Source organism: Convolutriloba macropyga, chromosome 14, assembly GCF_964194025.1.
Source record: "Convolutriloba macropyga chromosome 14, txConMacr16.3, whole genome shotgun sequence".
Taxonomy (NCBI): domain Eukaryota; kingdom Metazoa; phylum Xenacoelomorpha; order Acoela; family Convolutidae; genus Convolutriloba; species Convolutriloba macropyga.
The window spans coordinates 17802439-17820339 of NC_134481.1; the positions used below are offsets into that span (position 1 = coordinate 17802439).

The 17901-nt window shown below is 37.6% G+C and overlaps 4 protein-coding genes across 4 annotated transcripts in view; 1 reads left to right on the forward strand and 3 right to left on the reverse strand.

Moving 5' to 3' along the window:
- Nucleotides 1-3955, reverse strand: part of LOC142353262 (endoplasmic reticulum-Golgi intermediate compartment protein 1-like) — a 59747-nt gene extending 55792 nt beyond the window's left edge. The window contains exon 1 of the mRNA XM_075405493.1: nt 3820-3955. The gene's annotated coding sequence lies outside the window, so the exon portion shown is untranslated. The remainder of the gene's footprint in view (nt 1-3819) is intronic.
- LOC142353110 (uncharacterized) overlaps nt 1-17901 on the forward strand; it is a 576000-nt gene that overhangs the window by 181643 nt on the left and 376456 nt on the right. The gene's annotated exons all lie outside the window — the stretch shown is intronic.
- Nucleotides 1-17901, reverse strand: part of LOC142353263 (large ribosomal subunit protein mL46-like) — a 222247-nt gene that overhangs the window by 70178 nt on the left and 134168 nt on the right. The gene's annotated exons all lie outside the window — the stretch shown is intronic.
- LOC142353261 (serine/threonine kinase-like domain-containing protein STKLD1) lies at nt 3931-16995 on the reverse strand. The gene is made up of 4 exons (XM_075405492.1): nt 16172-16995; nt 7373-7659; nt 6446-6823; nt 3931-4809 (listed from the first exon to the last, which is right to left on the reverse strand). Exons 1-4 carry the CDS (start codon nt 16992-16994, stop codon nt 4336-4338), a joined length of 1962 nt encoding a protein of 653 aa, XP_075261607.1. The 5' UTR covers nt 16995; the 3' UTR covers nt 3931-4335.

The following is a 17901-nucleotide window of genomic DNA, read 5'->3' on the forward strand; positions in this document are numbered from 1 at the left end:
TTCACGCCCCAAAACCGCTCGCTTTTTCCCTCTACTTCCTGTTTCGGCGTGACCAAAATCATTACTCCAATTTGACTTCAAAAATCATGAAAATGTGTGAACAGATCTTAAAAAAAGACAGCGCCCCAATACAATTCAAATTCTTTGAATTGTAAGAAACCGATAGAAAACCAATACTCCTCTTCGAGTCGTAAAAAACCAAGAGCACCGCAATATAGCTCCACTTAGATTAGCTTTGCAGCTATAACAAAATATGGAATAAGAAGTTTTAAATTTGTTTTCGTCCCTGATTTACCAGATGACGTTTTGTTCTCTCCATTTTCATTAACCGCGTTTTAACATAGACACGGGGTGCGGGGGGGCGTAAAAGATTTCTGCACACTATACTTGAGGGGGGACAGAATAGATCCCGTAATATTTTGAATTATGATGAAGTATTATTGATTTCCGCCTTAATTCAACTAGCGTGAGTTATAGAAAACATTATTGATAAAGATTAGATATAACAAGGCGGATGCAAACTAATTGGATGTAAACTCTAACAAGGCGGCTCAGTAATGTGCAATTGCATATAAAGTTCCGACCCCACTCATCCACAATTTTGGCATAATTGTCTACCAAATGAGGAACAGATGGAAAAACACAAAAAATTCAAGTATTTTTCAAAAAAAACTGGAGTATGAACGAAAAGATAGCCTCCAAAGCATAAAACTCAGTGGTGTAAAAAATGATGCATTAGATTGATGAGATACGCCGATATTAAGAAAGCGAGCGAAGAGAAAACTTAACAGTCAAAATAGCGTCAGATAAAACTGAAAATAAACAAAATAACTTGTAATTCACCAGGAAATATGGTTATTCACCAGTTCATAATAAAGCTTGGTAACAATTAGACAAAAAAAAGAACAGAATTTTTAAAGTTAGAAAATTCGCTGAATTTTTTAAAAAAAAACTTTAAATTAATTTCAAAGTAATGAAAACTATTAGGAATCAACTAAAATATCCCATAGGTTTACAATTACCAATGCTTCTATAGAAGGGAATTAAGAACTCTTGGTATTCAATTTTTTATGCAGTTACAAAAAGAACAACAAATAGACAACAAACTAAAAATCAATTAAAACTTAACAGAAAATGCTTTGGAAGCCGTAAAGCCATACTTTGGCCCCCAATATATGTTCGCTTGCACCTTCATCAAACACCAATAATGTATTATGTGGACGCTCATATTGAAAATAAGCAACAATAAGACAAAAAAGAAAAAATGCAAAATTATGAAACTTGTTTTTTTTTTCGAAAAAAATTTATTTCCAAAGACATTAATTACAGAAAGAAAAATTTGAATAGGTTCGTCCATTCTTCTGAAGGAAGCCCTTGAGACCTGCATTTATCCAGAATACTTATAACGTCTACAAAAAGAACGTCAAATAAAACAAAAATCAAAAACTCATTTACTTTTTTTTGTGGAAAACCCGTGTGGAAGCCAGAAAAGTCGTAACGAATTCTCTTAAAATATTACATTTTGTTACACCAATCCCTTTTGACACCTTCCCTTGAAATGTATTATGTAACCTCTCAATAATGAAACTAGGTAACAATTAGACCAAAAGGAAAAAAAAGCAATAAGTAATACTTGTTTTTATCGAAAAAAATTTATTTCCAAAGACATGAAAGCCATTAATTACAATATGAAAAAATTAAGTAGGTTCTTTTATTCTTCCAAAGGAAGCCCTCGAGTTCTGCAATTATCTAGAACAAGCCCTACGTCTACAAAAATAACGTCAAATATGACAAAAATCAAAAATTAATTTACTTTTTTTTGTGAAAAACCCGTGTCGAAGCCAGTAAAGTCATAACGAATTCTTTAAAAACATTAGATTTTGTGACACCAATCTCTTTTGACACCTTCCCTTGACAAAAATAATGTCATCTTTTACCTTTAATTAAAGAGACCGGGTAACAAACAGAAAATAAAAGGAACAAAATTGCAAAGTAGAAATGTTTTTTTTTTCATTTTGGAAAACAATTGTTTTAAAAGTCACGAAAGCCATTATCTATCTTCTAATATCAGAATATTTGCTCATCTACTCTCCCAGGAAAAGTCAATCAAACCGGGTCATTGTACAGGAAATTAAATACGTTTAAAAAGACAAAGTAAAAACGACAGTTAAAGACAAAATTAAAAAAATTCAATTAAATTCTTAGAGAAAGTACTGTCGAAGCGGTAAAGAACCACAATCTATATCTTTAAGGATTTAAATATTATCAATTGTTCGTTATTTTGAACGCGAAAACTGTGATATATGAACTGACAATAACGTGATAATTTGACAAAACTAAAAAACATGAAAAATGGGCAAATATCTAAAAATTAAAAAAAAATTGTGAAATCTAGTAGTATCAAAGCCAGAACAGCATAACTTAAGGCGTAAAACCGGAATAGAGACTAAATATGAATTCAGCAGAAAGAAAAAGCACTCTTTGATTGCTGACACTAAGCTACAAGTTGACAAAATAGAGAAAAATGAGGCAAAGTTCAATAAGCCGTTTTTTTAAAAAATCAAATATTTTAAAAGTCAAAACGACCGTAAGCTTTCAAGCAATCAACTAGATAAATTAATTTCGAGCTATTTAGGAAGCCAATAGGACCTATCACTAGTGAGCTTTGATTTGAAATGTTCTGTTATTTCATTAATAAAAAAAGATCGAATTTTTTTAAAAAACCGACTGACGACAATCCGAATTATCTTTGGATTGTAACGGTCGAAGATTGATACAGAAATAGTCCTGCTAATGTTGATTGTCCATTAGGAATATTTAATTTTTGGAATGTCATTGATACAGATATTTTGTTACTTAAAAAATCAAAAATAAATGCTGCGTTTTTGATAATCAGCGAATAAAGTTAGCAAAAAACGGCAAAGTTTTATTTACAGAGGACTCTCAACGGAAGTTGAAGTGGAATTAGCCCCCTTTTCAGTCTACAAAGGTTGTGTTAGTGGTGTTTGGGTGTGCACTTCCTGCAAATTCAGAGTGGACTAAAGAAACTTATTTCGTGCTTTTTTTTGATGAAAAAGTCTGAATTTTGTGAAATATTTAGCCGGAAATTGTGACAAAATATAGCTGACAATATATTTTGTCTTTAAACTTAAAATCAACAACATTTTCTTGAAAAATTTTATTAAATTTTATCAAAATTGTCGAAATTTTAGTCAAAAATTCCGAAAAAAGGTGAATGATATCAACGGAATTCACTCTATTTTCTCGAAAGTTTAAACCTTGATATCTCCCTGTCAAAAACGAAAATCAAAAAAATCTTTTTAATTCCATATTCTACGATGGACAAGCTGTCTGATGATACCATTCTCAACTCTCTACGATGAATATATCGATCGGCCAAAATTGACTGAACAAAAAAAACCCATTTGAGTATATAGTTCCTCCCCCCCTCAAGAGGGGTCGCAACAAAAAACCCCCCAAAACTAAAACTTACTTGGAACCAAGTAAAAACGCAGTAAGTAAACTAAACAGAAGTTCAGTAAAAAAAACTTCAGATCGAGAGTTATAATATAGAGTCGTGAAAAAAATTTTTTGAATTTTTCAACTTGACATCAACCAGGAGCTTCACTAAAGGCGAGACCACTACCTAACATCAATTATCCTTCAGGAGATACTTACAATAAAATTTAATTGAAGAAGTTAGGAACTCCTCTGCGGAGCAATTCTGATCTTAAGCTAATTTATGATTAGCTATGCAAAAGCTAACTCAACTTGGCTAAGGAAACCAATATAAAATGGGTAAAAACAAAAATTACTCACCAAAAACTCTTTTCTTGAAACGCTCTAAAACGTACGTTCCATTCTCATATCACTAATATTTCAGTTGTTTCTTATAGAACAAACAAAAGAGCAGAGTGAGAAACAATGACAAAGCTATCTAATATTTCAATTCTTGTTCACACATGGTACTCTATTTACACATTTACGCTATTATAATTTATATACACAATATTTACAGATGATGTACACAGAAGCACTCTTCAGAAAGTGCAGCAGAATGCTTTGAAAAAATAATGCAAACATATTTACAATTTCTTTCAGAAAATAAAATGAATTCTTTTTGGAAAAACACATGAAATAAGGATGAAACTTTACAACGACCGGCAGTAACGGAGTAATTATTTGGATTTTAAATCGAGGAAAAATCTTTCCCCAAATAGAGCACGAAAATATTTTTTGATCTGGATAGAGGTGAAATTTTGAGATCAAGCGGTCAGATACGTTCAAGTTCGAACAAAATTTACAGATAATCTATTTGATATAAATGAAATGAATTTACTCAATTTCTAATTTGTATGCTTCTAAGTTGGCAGTGGCTTTGGCCGCGCTTTTCACAATTTGATCAGCTGCCGAGTAAAACAGCTCAACTTCCTTAGTTAGCTCTACAAAATTCAATCGGTGCAGCTCGTATCGTATTTCGTCGTAGTTGGACAACTCAGCTAGGAGAGTCGCGTATGCCTCTACAAACTCAGGGTTGTCGCGGTTAGGGTGGTAGATACTACGCAACACAACGAAAGGGTCGTCAATTCGGCTCGCGAGAACAGAGTAGGCACAGACTTCATCTGCTTCGACGGCGTTGGCAAGAGCCATGCAGCAGTTTTTAAGGATTCTTGGTTCCTGTTGGTAGTCATGTACAATGTGCAGTAAGAGATCTACACCCGATATGCGTTTGAACTCATCCAAGTTCTCTTTATAGTTGGATAAAGTCCACATACAGGCAGTAAAGGCTTCCAATAACACCTCTTCCTTCTGAAAAATAACTTTGAATCTAAATCCACTTTTTGAACAATAACTAGCAGACCTGTTGTTGATAACGAAGCTGCATAATTGATTCAGAAGCTTTGAAATACATATAGCCAGTTAGAGAACCCGCTAGGGGTGTTAATATAGCAAGCTGAAGCTGTACATTTTGAATATATCAATTATGTCTACAGAAATTTCTCAGACGGTGAGGGAGGACAACAGTAAAGCCAAACGTGCGTAGAGCAGAATGCTTTAAAATTAGTATTAAAGCCAAATATTAAATGCTCACTGATTTGTCGATTTTAAACACAAACTTACGGGCATTTTTTGTGAAAATTGTTCAAGACAACGTGATAAAGTTATAAAACAGTCCAACCGCTGAGCTCTATTAGTTAGGTCCGGCTGTGGGTGCCGTGAATATTAGCCGAAAGGGAGACATTAACAAATTAGATTTGAGAACACACAAATGATAAAGCGAGAATAACATGTTCGGTCGCGATATTTTGTTCGGTTGTGATAGATTCATATCAAGTACAATAGGCCGCTGAAGTATGGCCATGGCCCGATTACGTTCATAACGTATGAAACATGCACATAGGTGAATATACCAGCTGCTTTTAATTTTCAAAAGCCTGTAAACATGAGATGTTAAAACTCGCAGGAAAAAATGCATGAAAAATTGAACAATAACAAGAAAAACCAGAAATCGGAGAAAAATGATCAGTACAAAAAAAAGAAAACGTACTTGTCTACCATCGGAGCAATTACTCTCAAACGACCGTCGAGGGTTGGCTCTGGTTGTAGCCTATAATTCAAGATGCCAACTGCAATGGATAAGGGGGCAGAGGGTGAGGTCCGAAGCAACCAAAGCTCAAAATTGCAGATGAATAACTGCTTCCTCAACAACTTCGCTGAACCTCCACTTCTGAAGCTCTTAGAAAACTATACAAAAATTTAATGCCCTCGAACAAAAGAACATTCTTCAACAAAAACTATATACCAGAAAATTTGCAACAAGAGACAAGACAACAATAATTTATGTAAAAAACGTCGTTCGAGAGCAATTATAAATGTAGCGCATAAAAACAGCAAATTGTTTGATTTTTTTGCAAAAATTTCGGGTATAATTAAACCGCAAAACGTTGCAAGATCGATTGGTTACACAAAAAATCAACAAGCTATATGCGCTTCATTCAATTTTAACCGTTACTATTCCAAAACTAGCCACGAAAAGTTAAGAGAAAGCGTAAAAAGTACAAAGGTCAAAGAGACCTTTGCGCACTAAAATTGCCATAAAAAGGTTTAAAACATCTGAAATTTGATACAACAAAAATGATTTCAGAAAAAGAATGAAGCGTCTGAAAGAGGGCAATTAAAACGGCGAGGCAACAATTTTGCATAAAAGAAAAATTATTGCTCCCAAAATTCCTTCGAGTGTGTAGAAGTCGCAACTCGAAAAAAGATTCTCAGTTCCTTTTTAAGTAAATAATTTTGCAAAAATATTTTACAATCTTTTGCTGCTTTCGAAAGGTACTGCTTTCGTGACCAAATTCGAAATACCAAAAAATTGCAGTAAAAAGAAAAACGTGTCTGGAAAAATTGGTCTACAACTGAATTGAAATAGATAATTGAGTGTACTGACCTGGGCAGTATCTGCAACTGCGTACACCCAATGGCCAATCTGATCCTTCATCACATCTCGCAAATTCTCCTTGTAGGCCACGATTCCCCAAAAGATCCAAAGAACCAACCTCAGGGCAACCGTCTTGTCATTGGAGGGGTACTTCTCAGTCAGATCAGCCAGTACACGGAGCATTTTGGCTTTACAAATATTCCTAGCTCCAAATCGGTGTGCAGATATAAGCAACGTTACTTGAAGTGAGGCGTAGATTATGTTCTCGTGATTGGGATATCGTTTGAAAAGCGTAACTATATGTTGACAGAGAGCCACACTGGAAAATACGTCAGTTTCTTCCTCAATTGTAGGAATGATATTGTACGCAATAGCCAAAAACTTTTCCTGAAACAAAATCAAGATTTTTTGGAATCAGTTGAACATTGAATAAGAACAAACATAACCGACTAAACGTCGGAAGAATTGCTCTTGAACGACTAGTGGGAGCTCTAATCAATTGCAGCCTGCTTCAGTCGGGGGAGGGGTAGCCTAAATGGGACTAAGAAGTTCTATAGTGGGCTTCAAATAACCATATAAGAGGTTAACATATACCACTATTAAGATTTAAAGTAAAAAAATGACACCAGTTTCGGCGCACTTTTTATTTGACTTTTAGTATTAAATTGCCGCCAATTGAGTTCAGCTGCTTGAAATTGTGATTGAGAGAGAATTTTAGATCACGCGAAATGCAAAATTCAAGGGCGTAAAAGTCACTCGAAAAGTCAAAACCGTCAAGCGAAAATTTTGCATAAAAAAAGACACACGTTTACAATAATTGCTATGAACTGCGTTCAAGAGCAATTAAAAGGAGAATCAATCGTCCAATGATAGCGCATGAAATGTGAAGCCTCAAGGTTTAATTTGAACTAATAACATAGATGGTGTGAATCTCACCTGGATATCTTGGACTTCTTCGTGGAACTTGGCTGCTTCTAAAATCACTCCTTTCTGAGACTCATCGAGAATGACACTATTTTTGGCAGTCATCGCAAATATAGCCCGGAAAGAAGCTCGAGTCAGCTCCTCGCTCTTAATAGCCGAGCTCAAGTTGTCAATCACAACTTCCACGGAGGAGTCAACGGGTACTATTTTGTGTGGAACTGAGGCACTTTTCTGCCGCTTGTTAGCAATTCTCTCTTTCTCGGCAACTTCAATCAGATGTTGGACTTCTGGTAGTTCCGCTAAAACAACAAATATGTAAATTTTGTTCCCTGACGGCAAAGGTTTTGAGGGCCACATTTAATCAACTCAAATTGTCTGTATTAAAATAAAAAACCATGTCGAAAATAATCAGATGCGAAAACAAGATTTCAGCTTAACAATCATTTAGTTTGTAGTTACTTGTTTCTCGACCTCAATAAGCGGACTACTTCTCGAGGACTTGATAGAACTGTAATGGGAAAAAGCAACATGCCTCAACTGAAAAACTGAAAAAGATTGCTACAATGATCTCACTGTCATTTGTGGCTAATTCTAAAAATGTTTCCTCCATGAAATATGACCATCCATAATTGATAATTTTACAATTCTATAATGTATAGATACACTTTGGTTATAATGGCCAGTTCAATATTTTTTATACAGGTGCATACACACCAGTATCAGTGTTAAAACGCAATGGTTTGTTGGCACATACCCATGAAACCACACTTCGATCATGTGGGGCAAAACGAACAGATTTCTAATATTACTTATGTCATCTTGTTTTGGCATCTGATTATTAACAGTTCACAGACCACAAAAATCGAGTTCTAAAGGTCCTCATATTTTCGCTTATAATTCTGAAAAGCACTCATAGTGATGAAATGTGTCCGGGATGTAATCATCGTGACAATTTAGCAAAACTTGCATCTTGTACTCTCCATTTCCGAGGTTTAAAGTCATTGATGAATGAGCACATTTAAATTATTCAAACGATTCAAGCAAGGTATTCGAAAATTGAAAATTTGTGCGGGAAAATTTTGCTGAAAAAAATTCAATCGATCTATGCGGTAAATACTGTTATCGATGCTACTTGATTACTGCTAACACTCACTTCGCCATAAATTTCAGTATTTAGCACAATTTCGCTGCGCTTTGCTAAACTCCGTTGAGTTTCTATTGATCCTTTGATCAATGTTTCGAAGGGCAATGGAGACTGTCGCCTGTTTTTTTTAAGTCTTCGGCAACAAATGGGCTGGTTTTGTCAGGCAGGCCATTAATGAAAGCTAGACATAATAAAGCGCGTGGCAATTGCAGCGTTTGACAGTCTTTCGTAACTAAAATTTTTGCCCCACTAGTTTAACAGCTGAAGCATTAGATCTCGAAAAACTATATGTGCGACACTGCAACAATGTCTAAAATTGACACAAATTGTTTGGTTCGCTTTGGAAAGCTCGAATAAATTTCATCAGACTGAAAGAATACAAGTACCTTTTCAAAAACCTTTAAGCGAAGGATGAAAGCCCTTTTTCAAACATCTTTCGGGTGTACACCAGATCTATAGGTGTAAATTTGATTTAGAGCATTTCGGAAATCAGACTTTCTTCACGCACATTAAGAAAAACAATCTCAGTGAGCGAGATCGTGCTGTTGCGTTCTGCAAAACCATGTTTCATTGTTTAAACCATTGTTTAATTGAATTTTATTTTTTGCTAAATCAAATTTCGAAAACGGATGTCAGAATTGCTTCTGTACTTCGGTTTTCGCCATATGGCCACAAACATTTTTCCACACCACCAGCCAACTTCTGAGAAGCCTACACTCAAGCTGACTCCATTCGTTTCAAAGTGTTTAAAATTGGCGACGTTATCATAACTGTCAAAAAGACTTGAAGATCAGTTATAACAATCGCAACCATAAAGTAATCCAATGAGTACTGACGCAGAATCAGACATAACCAGTGTGCAACATTATACTGTTTATGTGAACTTGAGACTGAATTGTACTGTACAAACAGTTTTGTGAAATCCTCAGGGCCAGAAGTTTCTCTAGACGAAGAACTAGAATTTATTTGTATGTTCCTATACGACAAAACTGCTCAGTCAAATGAGGCCAAATGCAGACCATTTAATGAATTGTTTCGAGAATCAGATTGATAGCTGATAGCACCAAAGTTTGAATTAGAAAAATCAACAGTATCAAGATTAACTAATATCAAGCAGAGCAAAATTTACTTAATTCTGAATTCTAACAAAGCACGCGGTCACGATAGCGAAAAGAACATCGCCACAAAAAATTATTTTCTTTAGGAAAGTCCAATGGCCTCCAAAAATAAACTATCAGAATGACACTTTTCAACATTTTCGAAAACCTGCGAAGCAGTTCTCAATTACAAGGACATGGACAATACAAACATCGGGAAGCATAGAGGAATCATTCTTGTATGTTCTGTACTCATAGCAGTTGTCAAATATAGAAATCTTGTCAATAACGCTATAGAACCTTTTCCGTAGTTTCAGTCAAAGTTTAATTTCTTTATGTTTCGGAATTCATTGCACAAACATGATAGTCTCCATATACATATGTTTCCGTAGTCAAATTTTTTGTCAAAGTATCTGAAGTACACTCTTGTATGCCGTTCTTTGAAGTTCTTCAAGCGTTGAATGTCACAGTTGAAATGTTTGCCGAACAAATTCCCAAGGTGCACTGCTCTGGATCCAGAAATCAATTTCCTATGTTCGTTTTAGGAGTCTTCATGTAATGAAGATTGTGTTCGCCACTGTTCCAGTTCATTCGTTTGAATTTTCTTTGAAGACGTACTCCTCCCATTTCATGTTGTATCGTCTTTGTATTATGTCCATAATCGTCAAGCGCCTCATGACATATCACCAGTGGAAGAATTTGGAGTCTTTGCAGGCATTCCTTGTATTCCAGTTGCGTTGTCTGTAGGATCCAGGACGCCACTTTCTTCTGCACAGCTTCTATCTTTCTGAGATCTGCTTTGCTTGCCTTCCACAAAGATGATCCGTAGGAAATTACTGGAACAACGTAGCTGCGGTAGACTTTTTTCATTGTGATCCAAGTCGACAATTTGGAGATATTGCGTTGGATGCTCCAGAAAGCTTTCATAGCCTTTTCGACTCTCTTTTGAGCTTGAGTTGTCCAAGAAAGATCCGAAGAGACAGCAATCCCGAGGTCCTTCTCGAATTCTGGTTTTTCTAACAATCTCCCACCAAGCTGTACGTTTGCCTCCCCTTGACGTTCACTAGTTAGCATTTTGCCAGATTCAGCTTCATCATATTCCTGTAACATCATTGCCAGATTCTGCTTGCATCTATCTGAAGTGTCACAGGGTTGGTGCTAAATACTTTATAATCGACACGTAACCGTAACAGCTGCTCATTATTGTTTCTGGGAGATCGATGTTAAACAGATTGAAGAATAGAGGTCCAAGGACGCTTCCTTGAGGAAAAGCACTCAAAACCTGTAATGCAGCAGCTCCGTGAAGCCTAATTTCACTTTTTGGTAGCGTTCTGTGAGGTAGCTCTCAAACAGAGTTAGTGCTCCACCATCTAGGCCCATAGCACGTTGCTTCTGAATGAACTTTTCAAAACACACATTATCAAAGGCCTTCTCAAAATCCAAGCACAGTGTTGCCAGCGTAGTCATATAAAGCTTTTCGAACAATTCATTGTGGTACAGAATCATTTGTGTCATCGTGGACTTATCTTTTGTGAACCCATGTTGTGGTGCGATAACTTTATATAAAATTTTGTCGACTTTGGCAAATATTAGATTTTCAAGTACTTTTGAGATGCAGTTCAGCAGGGTTATCAGTCTATAGTTTGCTATGGACTGCATCTCTCCATCTTTGAGGAGGAATAATTGATCCAGTTTATTAAAACATCGGAAATTTGTGTTTATTGCCAATAGTGTTAAAAGTTCAAGCGGTTTACTCTTGCTGGCCGCTAGTCTTTTCAAAAGGAGATTTCCCAATCCATCTGTGCCTCCGAATGTTTAGTGCTTGTAGGGCAGTCTCTATTTCCTTTCTTGAGAAATGTATTTTGTCAATTCTGACCGTTTCGTTTCGTCAATTTTCCTTTGATAGTCGGATTTTGTAAAAACTGACTGGAAGAAAGCGTTGAATAGATCAGTATCCTCATATGTTGTCGCTTTCCTGTCATCGAGATCTATTTCAGAGGGTAGCTGAGTTCCTCTGCGTATGCTCTTGAGTCATTTTTGTATCTCAGAAGTTTCCTGCTTGGAAGATTTTCCTCTCGAACTCATCGTGGTCTCTGAATTTGGGAGTCTAGGTTGGGGCTCATTTCGTTTAGCTTCTCCATTTCGGAATGTGACGGTTTACTACTGATCTGTCGTCGAGGGACATTCATCCGTTTGATTAGTTTTGAAGTCTCACTTTTGACGCATGGGGCCAGCGGTGTGTCTGGAAAATTTCATAAAGCCAGTCATACCACAGTTCAACCATCAGGGTGACATTGCTGAAGCATAATGGTTGACAGGATTTTCATTTATGTGTTTCTCAAAGATTTGCCAGTCCGCTTTGCTATAGGAGAAAATCGAGAAGTCCCGCTCTCCTTAGTTGGTTCTGTTTCAGTTGTGTACCATGTGCTAATCGTGAGAAGAGTTATTTCATTCGGTCGTCCACGGTGATATTCGCAATTGGATCTGGATTATCTGTCAGTATGATATCCAGTTGTTTATTCCCGCCTATAAATCGCTGTTGAAATCCGGTGTTGAGGAGAAATTCTATAACCACTGCTTCGTAAAGCTCCAAAGATTTCAATTCATTCCAACCGGTGGACTCGAAATTCATATCTCCAGTTATTATGACCGTATCACAGCATAGCTCTTGTTTCAGATGTACAATTTTCTCAAGAAGAGACTTCATGGACTCTAAACTCAGTCGATACGGACTGTTTTTTGGTGCGTTGTTTATGCATACCATTAAAAACCTTTGATCCGATGTCTCAACTCGGATTGCTACTGTGTCAGTGTAGTTACTAGGGGAGTGTTACCCTTGCATGTAGTATTGACGCTTTCCCGGTTATTAATGCTCTTCCGTGCTTCGACCTCCCATCATGGGTCTCGGTCATAATTGTGTATGACAAATTTGTTTAAAAAGAGTGCGGAGTCGTGAACCTCTGCCACAAGCCAGGTCTCAGTGATGCAGAGAATGTCAGAAATCACAATTATTGCGTTTGAGAAGAGCTGTCTTCGTAAGCGATGTAGACTTCTTGCATTGAATTGTAAGAGGCAAAGACCGCTTGTTCTGTTGCGGCTTTCGGCGAGTCACGCACTGGACTCGACCGTTTCCACTTTGAACCAGTTTCTTCCACCTTTTCGGAGTAGAGCTGTCTTTCATCCGCAAGTCCTTTCGACTAACTCCATCTATCAGCTCCTTTCGTTTCTTCAGCACAAGGGTAAGTTTTTGCAGTTCGTCCTTGTTCAGTTCTTTGTCGATGTAATCCTTGTCATAGTTTTTCAGCATTGCCACCAAAAATAGTATCAGCCGTCGATGATAGTTGATTGGCACACGTAGCAGAATGGTCCTCTTCTTGTCTTCTTGGTGAGTGATTTCACAAACGATGTCCATGAATGTCAGCATGCTGTGGATTTCACTCAAGTAGTGCTCGTTTCTCTCGCTCGGAATCTTTGCTGTGCTCTCGCAACTCCACAAATTTGAATTCCATTCAATTCTTTCGGTTCCGGTTTGGGAATTTCGATGTGCTCAGGTATCGAAGGAGTGGGGGCGGCATTCCGCTCTTCTTTTGTACCACTTCTTTGATTTCAGAGATAGTCTTCTTCATTTCGTTGAAGACGGTTTGGAGTGCTTTGAGCTTCTGGTCATCCACTAAGGGCTACTTTGTTGAGTTGGGTACAGTTCTCATTGAGGTGCATCCGACAACCACAAGTAAAACAATGGAAATCCTGCTCGTCTGCAGGTATGTCGAAATCACATGTTTCGAAGCAGTTCTTGGCTTCTGCAATTGCCCTGAATCTGGGCTTGTGGTGAGTTCGACCGCGCTCTTGTACAGTTGACTATATAGGCAGAAACAAGGTCGCAAACGAAAAGTCACACCCAGTGTGCTTCCCTAATTAGAAAAGGCTATCGGTTACCTCGGTTAGTGACTACCAATTGTTCTGCCTCGCGCTGCTGTTTCTTGTTGAGGGCCCGTCTTCATCGTTTCGACAATCGTTTGGTACGCTTCTTCGGAAAGATTTTCTTGCAATCTGCGCCGTGCATCAGCACAACGTACAGCGTTTTCAATTCCAAGTTGGGTTGATTGTATTCGTTTACTACGGCTGGGGTCTTGGCGTTCTTTCGAGAAATAATATCACGAACAATGTTGACTAGGGGAATTTGGCTCTGACAGGGTCCGAGCATTATTATGATTATTATTACTATTATTGGTTCAAGCACCATTTAAAATCTCAACAGTGCCGGAAAATTAAAACAGATAAGTTTTGAGTTTTCGCCTTAAAATTTCAGATGTTATAAGTTTCAAATCAAAAGAGTTTATTCCACTCAACGGAGACGGGATGCGAGAACGAATGTCTTCCAGCATTAGAGCAGAATTTGGGAACAAGTAAACTGTAAAAAAGAATTGAGACCTTGTAACTATCGTGTTTCGTTTAATTAGTTCCGATAAATATAGGATCATTAGAAGTGCTTGCACTTTATGTTCATTCTCTATTCACATAGTTCATCCATTCTCTTAACACCTATTCACAAGACAGGATTAAAGTCCGACATTGAAAATTATCGCCCTATATCTATTCTGCCACGACTTTTCCTTGTATTTGAGAGAATAATTTTTAATTATTTGTATTCGAAGATCCGACACAAAAATAATTCTAATCAGCCGGTTTTCAACAGGGTCATTCAACAATTACACAATTTGTTCTCTTCATAGACGAGTTGTATGCCAATTTTGACAACAATTGGGAGCAAATTGTACCATATCTTGACTTCAGTAAAGCATTTGATACTGTCAATCATGCAACCCGTATTAGTAAACTGGCCTATTTTGGATTAGACCGAGTTTAGAAGCTTAATTAGATCATATTTGGCGGATAGAACGCAACGAGTTTGAATCGATTGAAACCTTTCCGACATCGTATCTATAGATAGTGGTGTTCCCCAAGGAAGTGTTTTGGGACCACTGTTGTTTTTAGTTTATATAGACGATATGCTGTCTCTTCCCAAAAATTCCAATTGTTACTGCTTTGCGGATGATACCAAGTTGGTGTGCTCTTCGACAAATGTTTTTCGTGACAGTCAAGAGGACATCAATCGATTGTATAATTGGTCGAATTCTAACAGCTTGAAGTTCAATGCATCAAAATGTTCTTATATCCATATTTCAAAGAAAACTACTGGTGATTTGTTCTTAAACAACAAAAAACTGCGGAAAGTGGAATCAACGACCAATCTTGGCATTGAAGTTACTAGCCGTCTAAGATGGGACTTCCACACTCGATCAAAGCTAAACAAAGCAAAACAGAACTTCAATTACCTCAGACACAATGTCCCATACAGTTTGCCGAACAACGTTTAATTCAACCTGTATTCGGCTTGTGTTTTGTCTGTTACTGTATGGTTCTCCTGCCTGGCATGCCGGTCTAACTCACTTGCGATTACTCGAGAAGTTTAACGAAAAATGTTCGCGTTTGTGTTTTGGTAAAAAGAGCTATAGTGATTTATTGTTGGCTGCTGATACGATTCCCATTGCATACCAGCTTCCAAACATTGATCTGAAACTTTTTGCTACCATTGCTACAGGAAAGAGTTGTATTACGTTCGAAAAATTTTTCATTCTTAAGAAGAAGAACAGATCTTTACGCAGCAAGAACAAACAGCATCTGGTTTCTAAATACCCACGCAAATCGGTCACTGAAACATCATTTTTTAACAGAGTAACTCTTTTGCTCAACGATTTTAATGATTCTAGTGATATAAACATTTTATTTCCCCCTGCAAATATTAAATCGCTCTTAAAGTGCTTCTTCGTCAGTCTACGCGATTTAAAATACGATATATCAAGAACCTGTACATGGTCAATCAAATGTCGCTGTGTCGTTTGCAGATGTTGAACGTATCTTAGAAGATTTCCTTTAATTCATATATTTTTTTACCGCTATCTTCTGTAAAGATCTTTTCTAGTACCGTCAAAAATCCTTCAATGGTAAATTCAAGTCTTTTACTACTACTACTTGGGGGAGTTTGCCTGGATGATTTATAAGCGATGCGCATACAATAGGATTTTGAACACAATGTGTTGCCTAGCGGCTCTGACAAGGTCCGAGTAAATGTTCGGGGTGCCTTGCCTCTGGCTTGTATTCGGCTTAGGTGGGGTTTGAGATGCTTTACAACCTGTCTACCGTTCTTGAAGGGCTGGTAGTAGTTGTTCCTGTGGGGTGAGAGGGAATTGTTGACGGCGTCGTGCCAAATCACAGACTTCTCGTCCTTGTACTTTTCGCTGTCCTTGTACATTTATAAAGGGCCACCACGGTTGCCCTCACATCAAAACTATTTAATAAGCGCAGCGCTGCTTTAGGAAAACGACTTACCTCCGGAAAATCGCTCGCAAATGACCGGCGAGCTCTTGGTTTCGGTAGTTGCCAGCTGGAGCTTAGGGATGCTAGCTTTAGGGGGTACTCAATTTTTGCACGTGGACAATTTGGCAACAAATAAATTGGTCTGACGCCAACCGAATGATCCACATATTAATATAACAGATGCTGACTAACCCAATTGATCAATAGACGGCCGGGAATCATAGCTCGGATCTGTAGCTTTCAAAAACAGTCCCCTCAGAATTTCATCCTCGATACCATCAGCATGCTCTCTCCACTCATCGATGTTATCTGGAACCTCGAGATCTAAGAAACACATTTGATATATCAGCAGCCCTAATGCATACACGTCAGCTTTGGAGTCGTAAAGCGTATCTCCATCCGTGCTCTTCAGCTCAGGAGGATGATATCGGTGCAAATTACATGGCTCTTTTACAATCCTATACAGATATTCCAACTCTGTGAACTTGTACAAAATTCCATCCGTTGTTCGAGTTCGTGTTGCGATGTCTGACATTAATGCTGGCAAACCAAAATCAGCAATAACGTAACTTCCACAGTTGACAAATACGTTACTTGGTTTCAAATTTAAATGATACATTCCGCACGATCTGATATACTGTAAGGAGCTTATTATTTGACCTACTACTTCGTGGATTTCTGATATAGGTAATCCTGTCGGTAGCGGATAATTCTTGATTACGTCTTCAAGACTTCCGGGATCGTTTAATAGCGGATACACGATATTGACGTTCACACTAGAAGTCGACTCTTCCCATGACAAGAAAACGTCGTGGGGCACAAGCACACCTTTGTGATCCAACTCGCTCAATTTCATCAGTTGGTTGAACAGTTTGTTCCCGTAATTAATGTCAGGGCATTCGATTACTTTCACGACACATTCTGTTTTAGAACCACTCTGCTCATTCAACTCCGCTCTATATGCCTTGCCTTGTATCCCATTCGCAATTTCGGTGAGAAACGACAAAGAGGCCATTATATCTTAAACACAAACGACTTATGTCGGGCGAATAGCTCAAACGACTGGAGCATATAAAATTAGGGTGGATAGCATTAGCTTAATTGTTTTTTGAGGGCGAGGAGGGCACGTGGGTCGCGCGCACTGGGCTACGGGTACAGCGATGTGCAGGGGTGCGTGTTGTCTTTTCTTAAATCTGATCCGCTTTCAGAGACGACTGGTTTTCAAGAGTGTATTGTATTGTGTCCTTGTATAAGCTTGTACGGTTGTTAAATAATAACTTACAAAGGTGCGGTTTATACCCACATTTATCATGAAAGTCTTTAAGTGTGGAACGATGAACCTCATGTATGCCAGTGACGCAAAAAGTTTGGCAACGAAAGTCATGAAAAATCGAAGTAAGAGATATGACTTTTACAGCGATGAGAATGTGAACTCAATAAACTCGAACTAAGTAACAAGGGTTGGGCGTGAAGCGGTTACGGACCGTTTACACTCCGGCAATCAACAGCAAAATTCTAGAAATAACTATCAAAAATGAACATAACTACATCAGAAATTCAATTTTAGTGCTCCAAAAACTTTCTCGAGAATAAGAGATTTTTACGAATTATAACATAGCTGGCAAATTGCCAGAAAATAGCCGCAATAGCTTCCTAGATCTGTAGTCTCAAAAAGAAGGTAAAAAGACAGACCACAAAAGAAACTTATTCTTTCCATTAAGGGCTGAGATGTAAAATTTTGATAACGAATCTGTATAACGTATTGCTGTTTCTATTTGCTGCTCTTAAATAACCTTCAATTAGAGTGACAAGCACTCATTTCACCTTATCTCTTTGAATGAAAGCAACGAAAAGTCAATTTCAGGGTGAGGAAGTCACTTTTAAGAGTGAGGTAAGTCACGTTACACCAAAAATTTAATCAC

What these genes read in the sequence shown, in the direction of transcription:
- LOC142353261 (XM_075405492.1), bottom strand. Translation starts at nt 16,994, where the DNA reads ATGGCCTCTTTGTCGTTTCTCACCGAAATTGCGAATGGGATACAAGGC. An exon ending in GCCGTCTATTGATCAATTGG is followed by an intron (nt 7,660 to 16,171) that starts GTTAGTCAGCAT and finishes TTGTTGTTTTAG; the next exon opens with CGGAACTACCAGAAGTCCAA. An exon ending in AAGAAGTCCAAGATATCCAG is followed by an intron (nt 6,824 to 7,372) that starts GTGAGATTCACA and finishes ATTTTGTTTCAG; the next exon opens with GAAAAGTTTTTGGCTATTGC.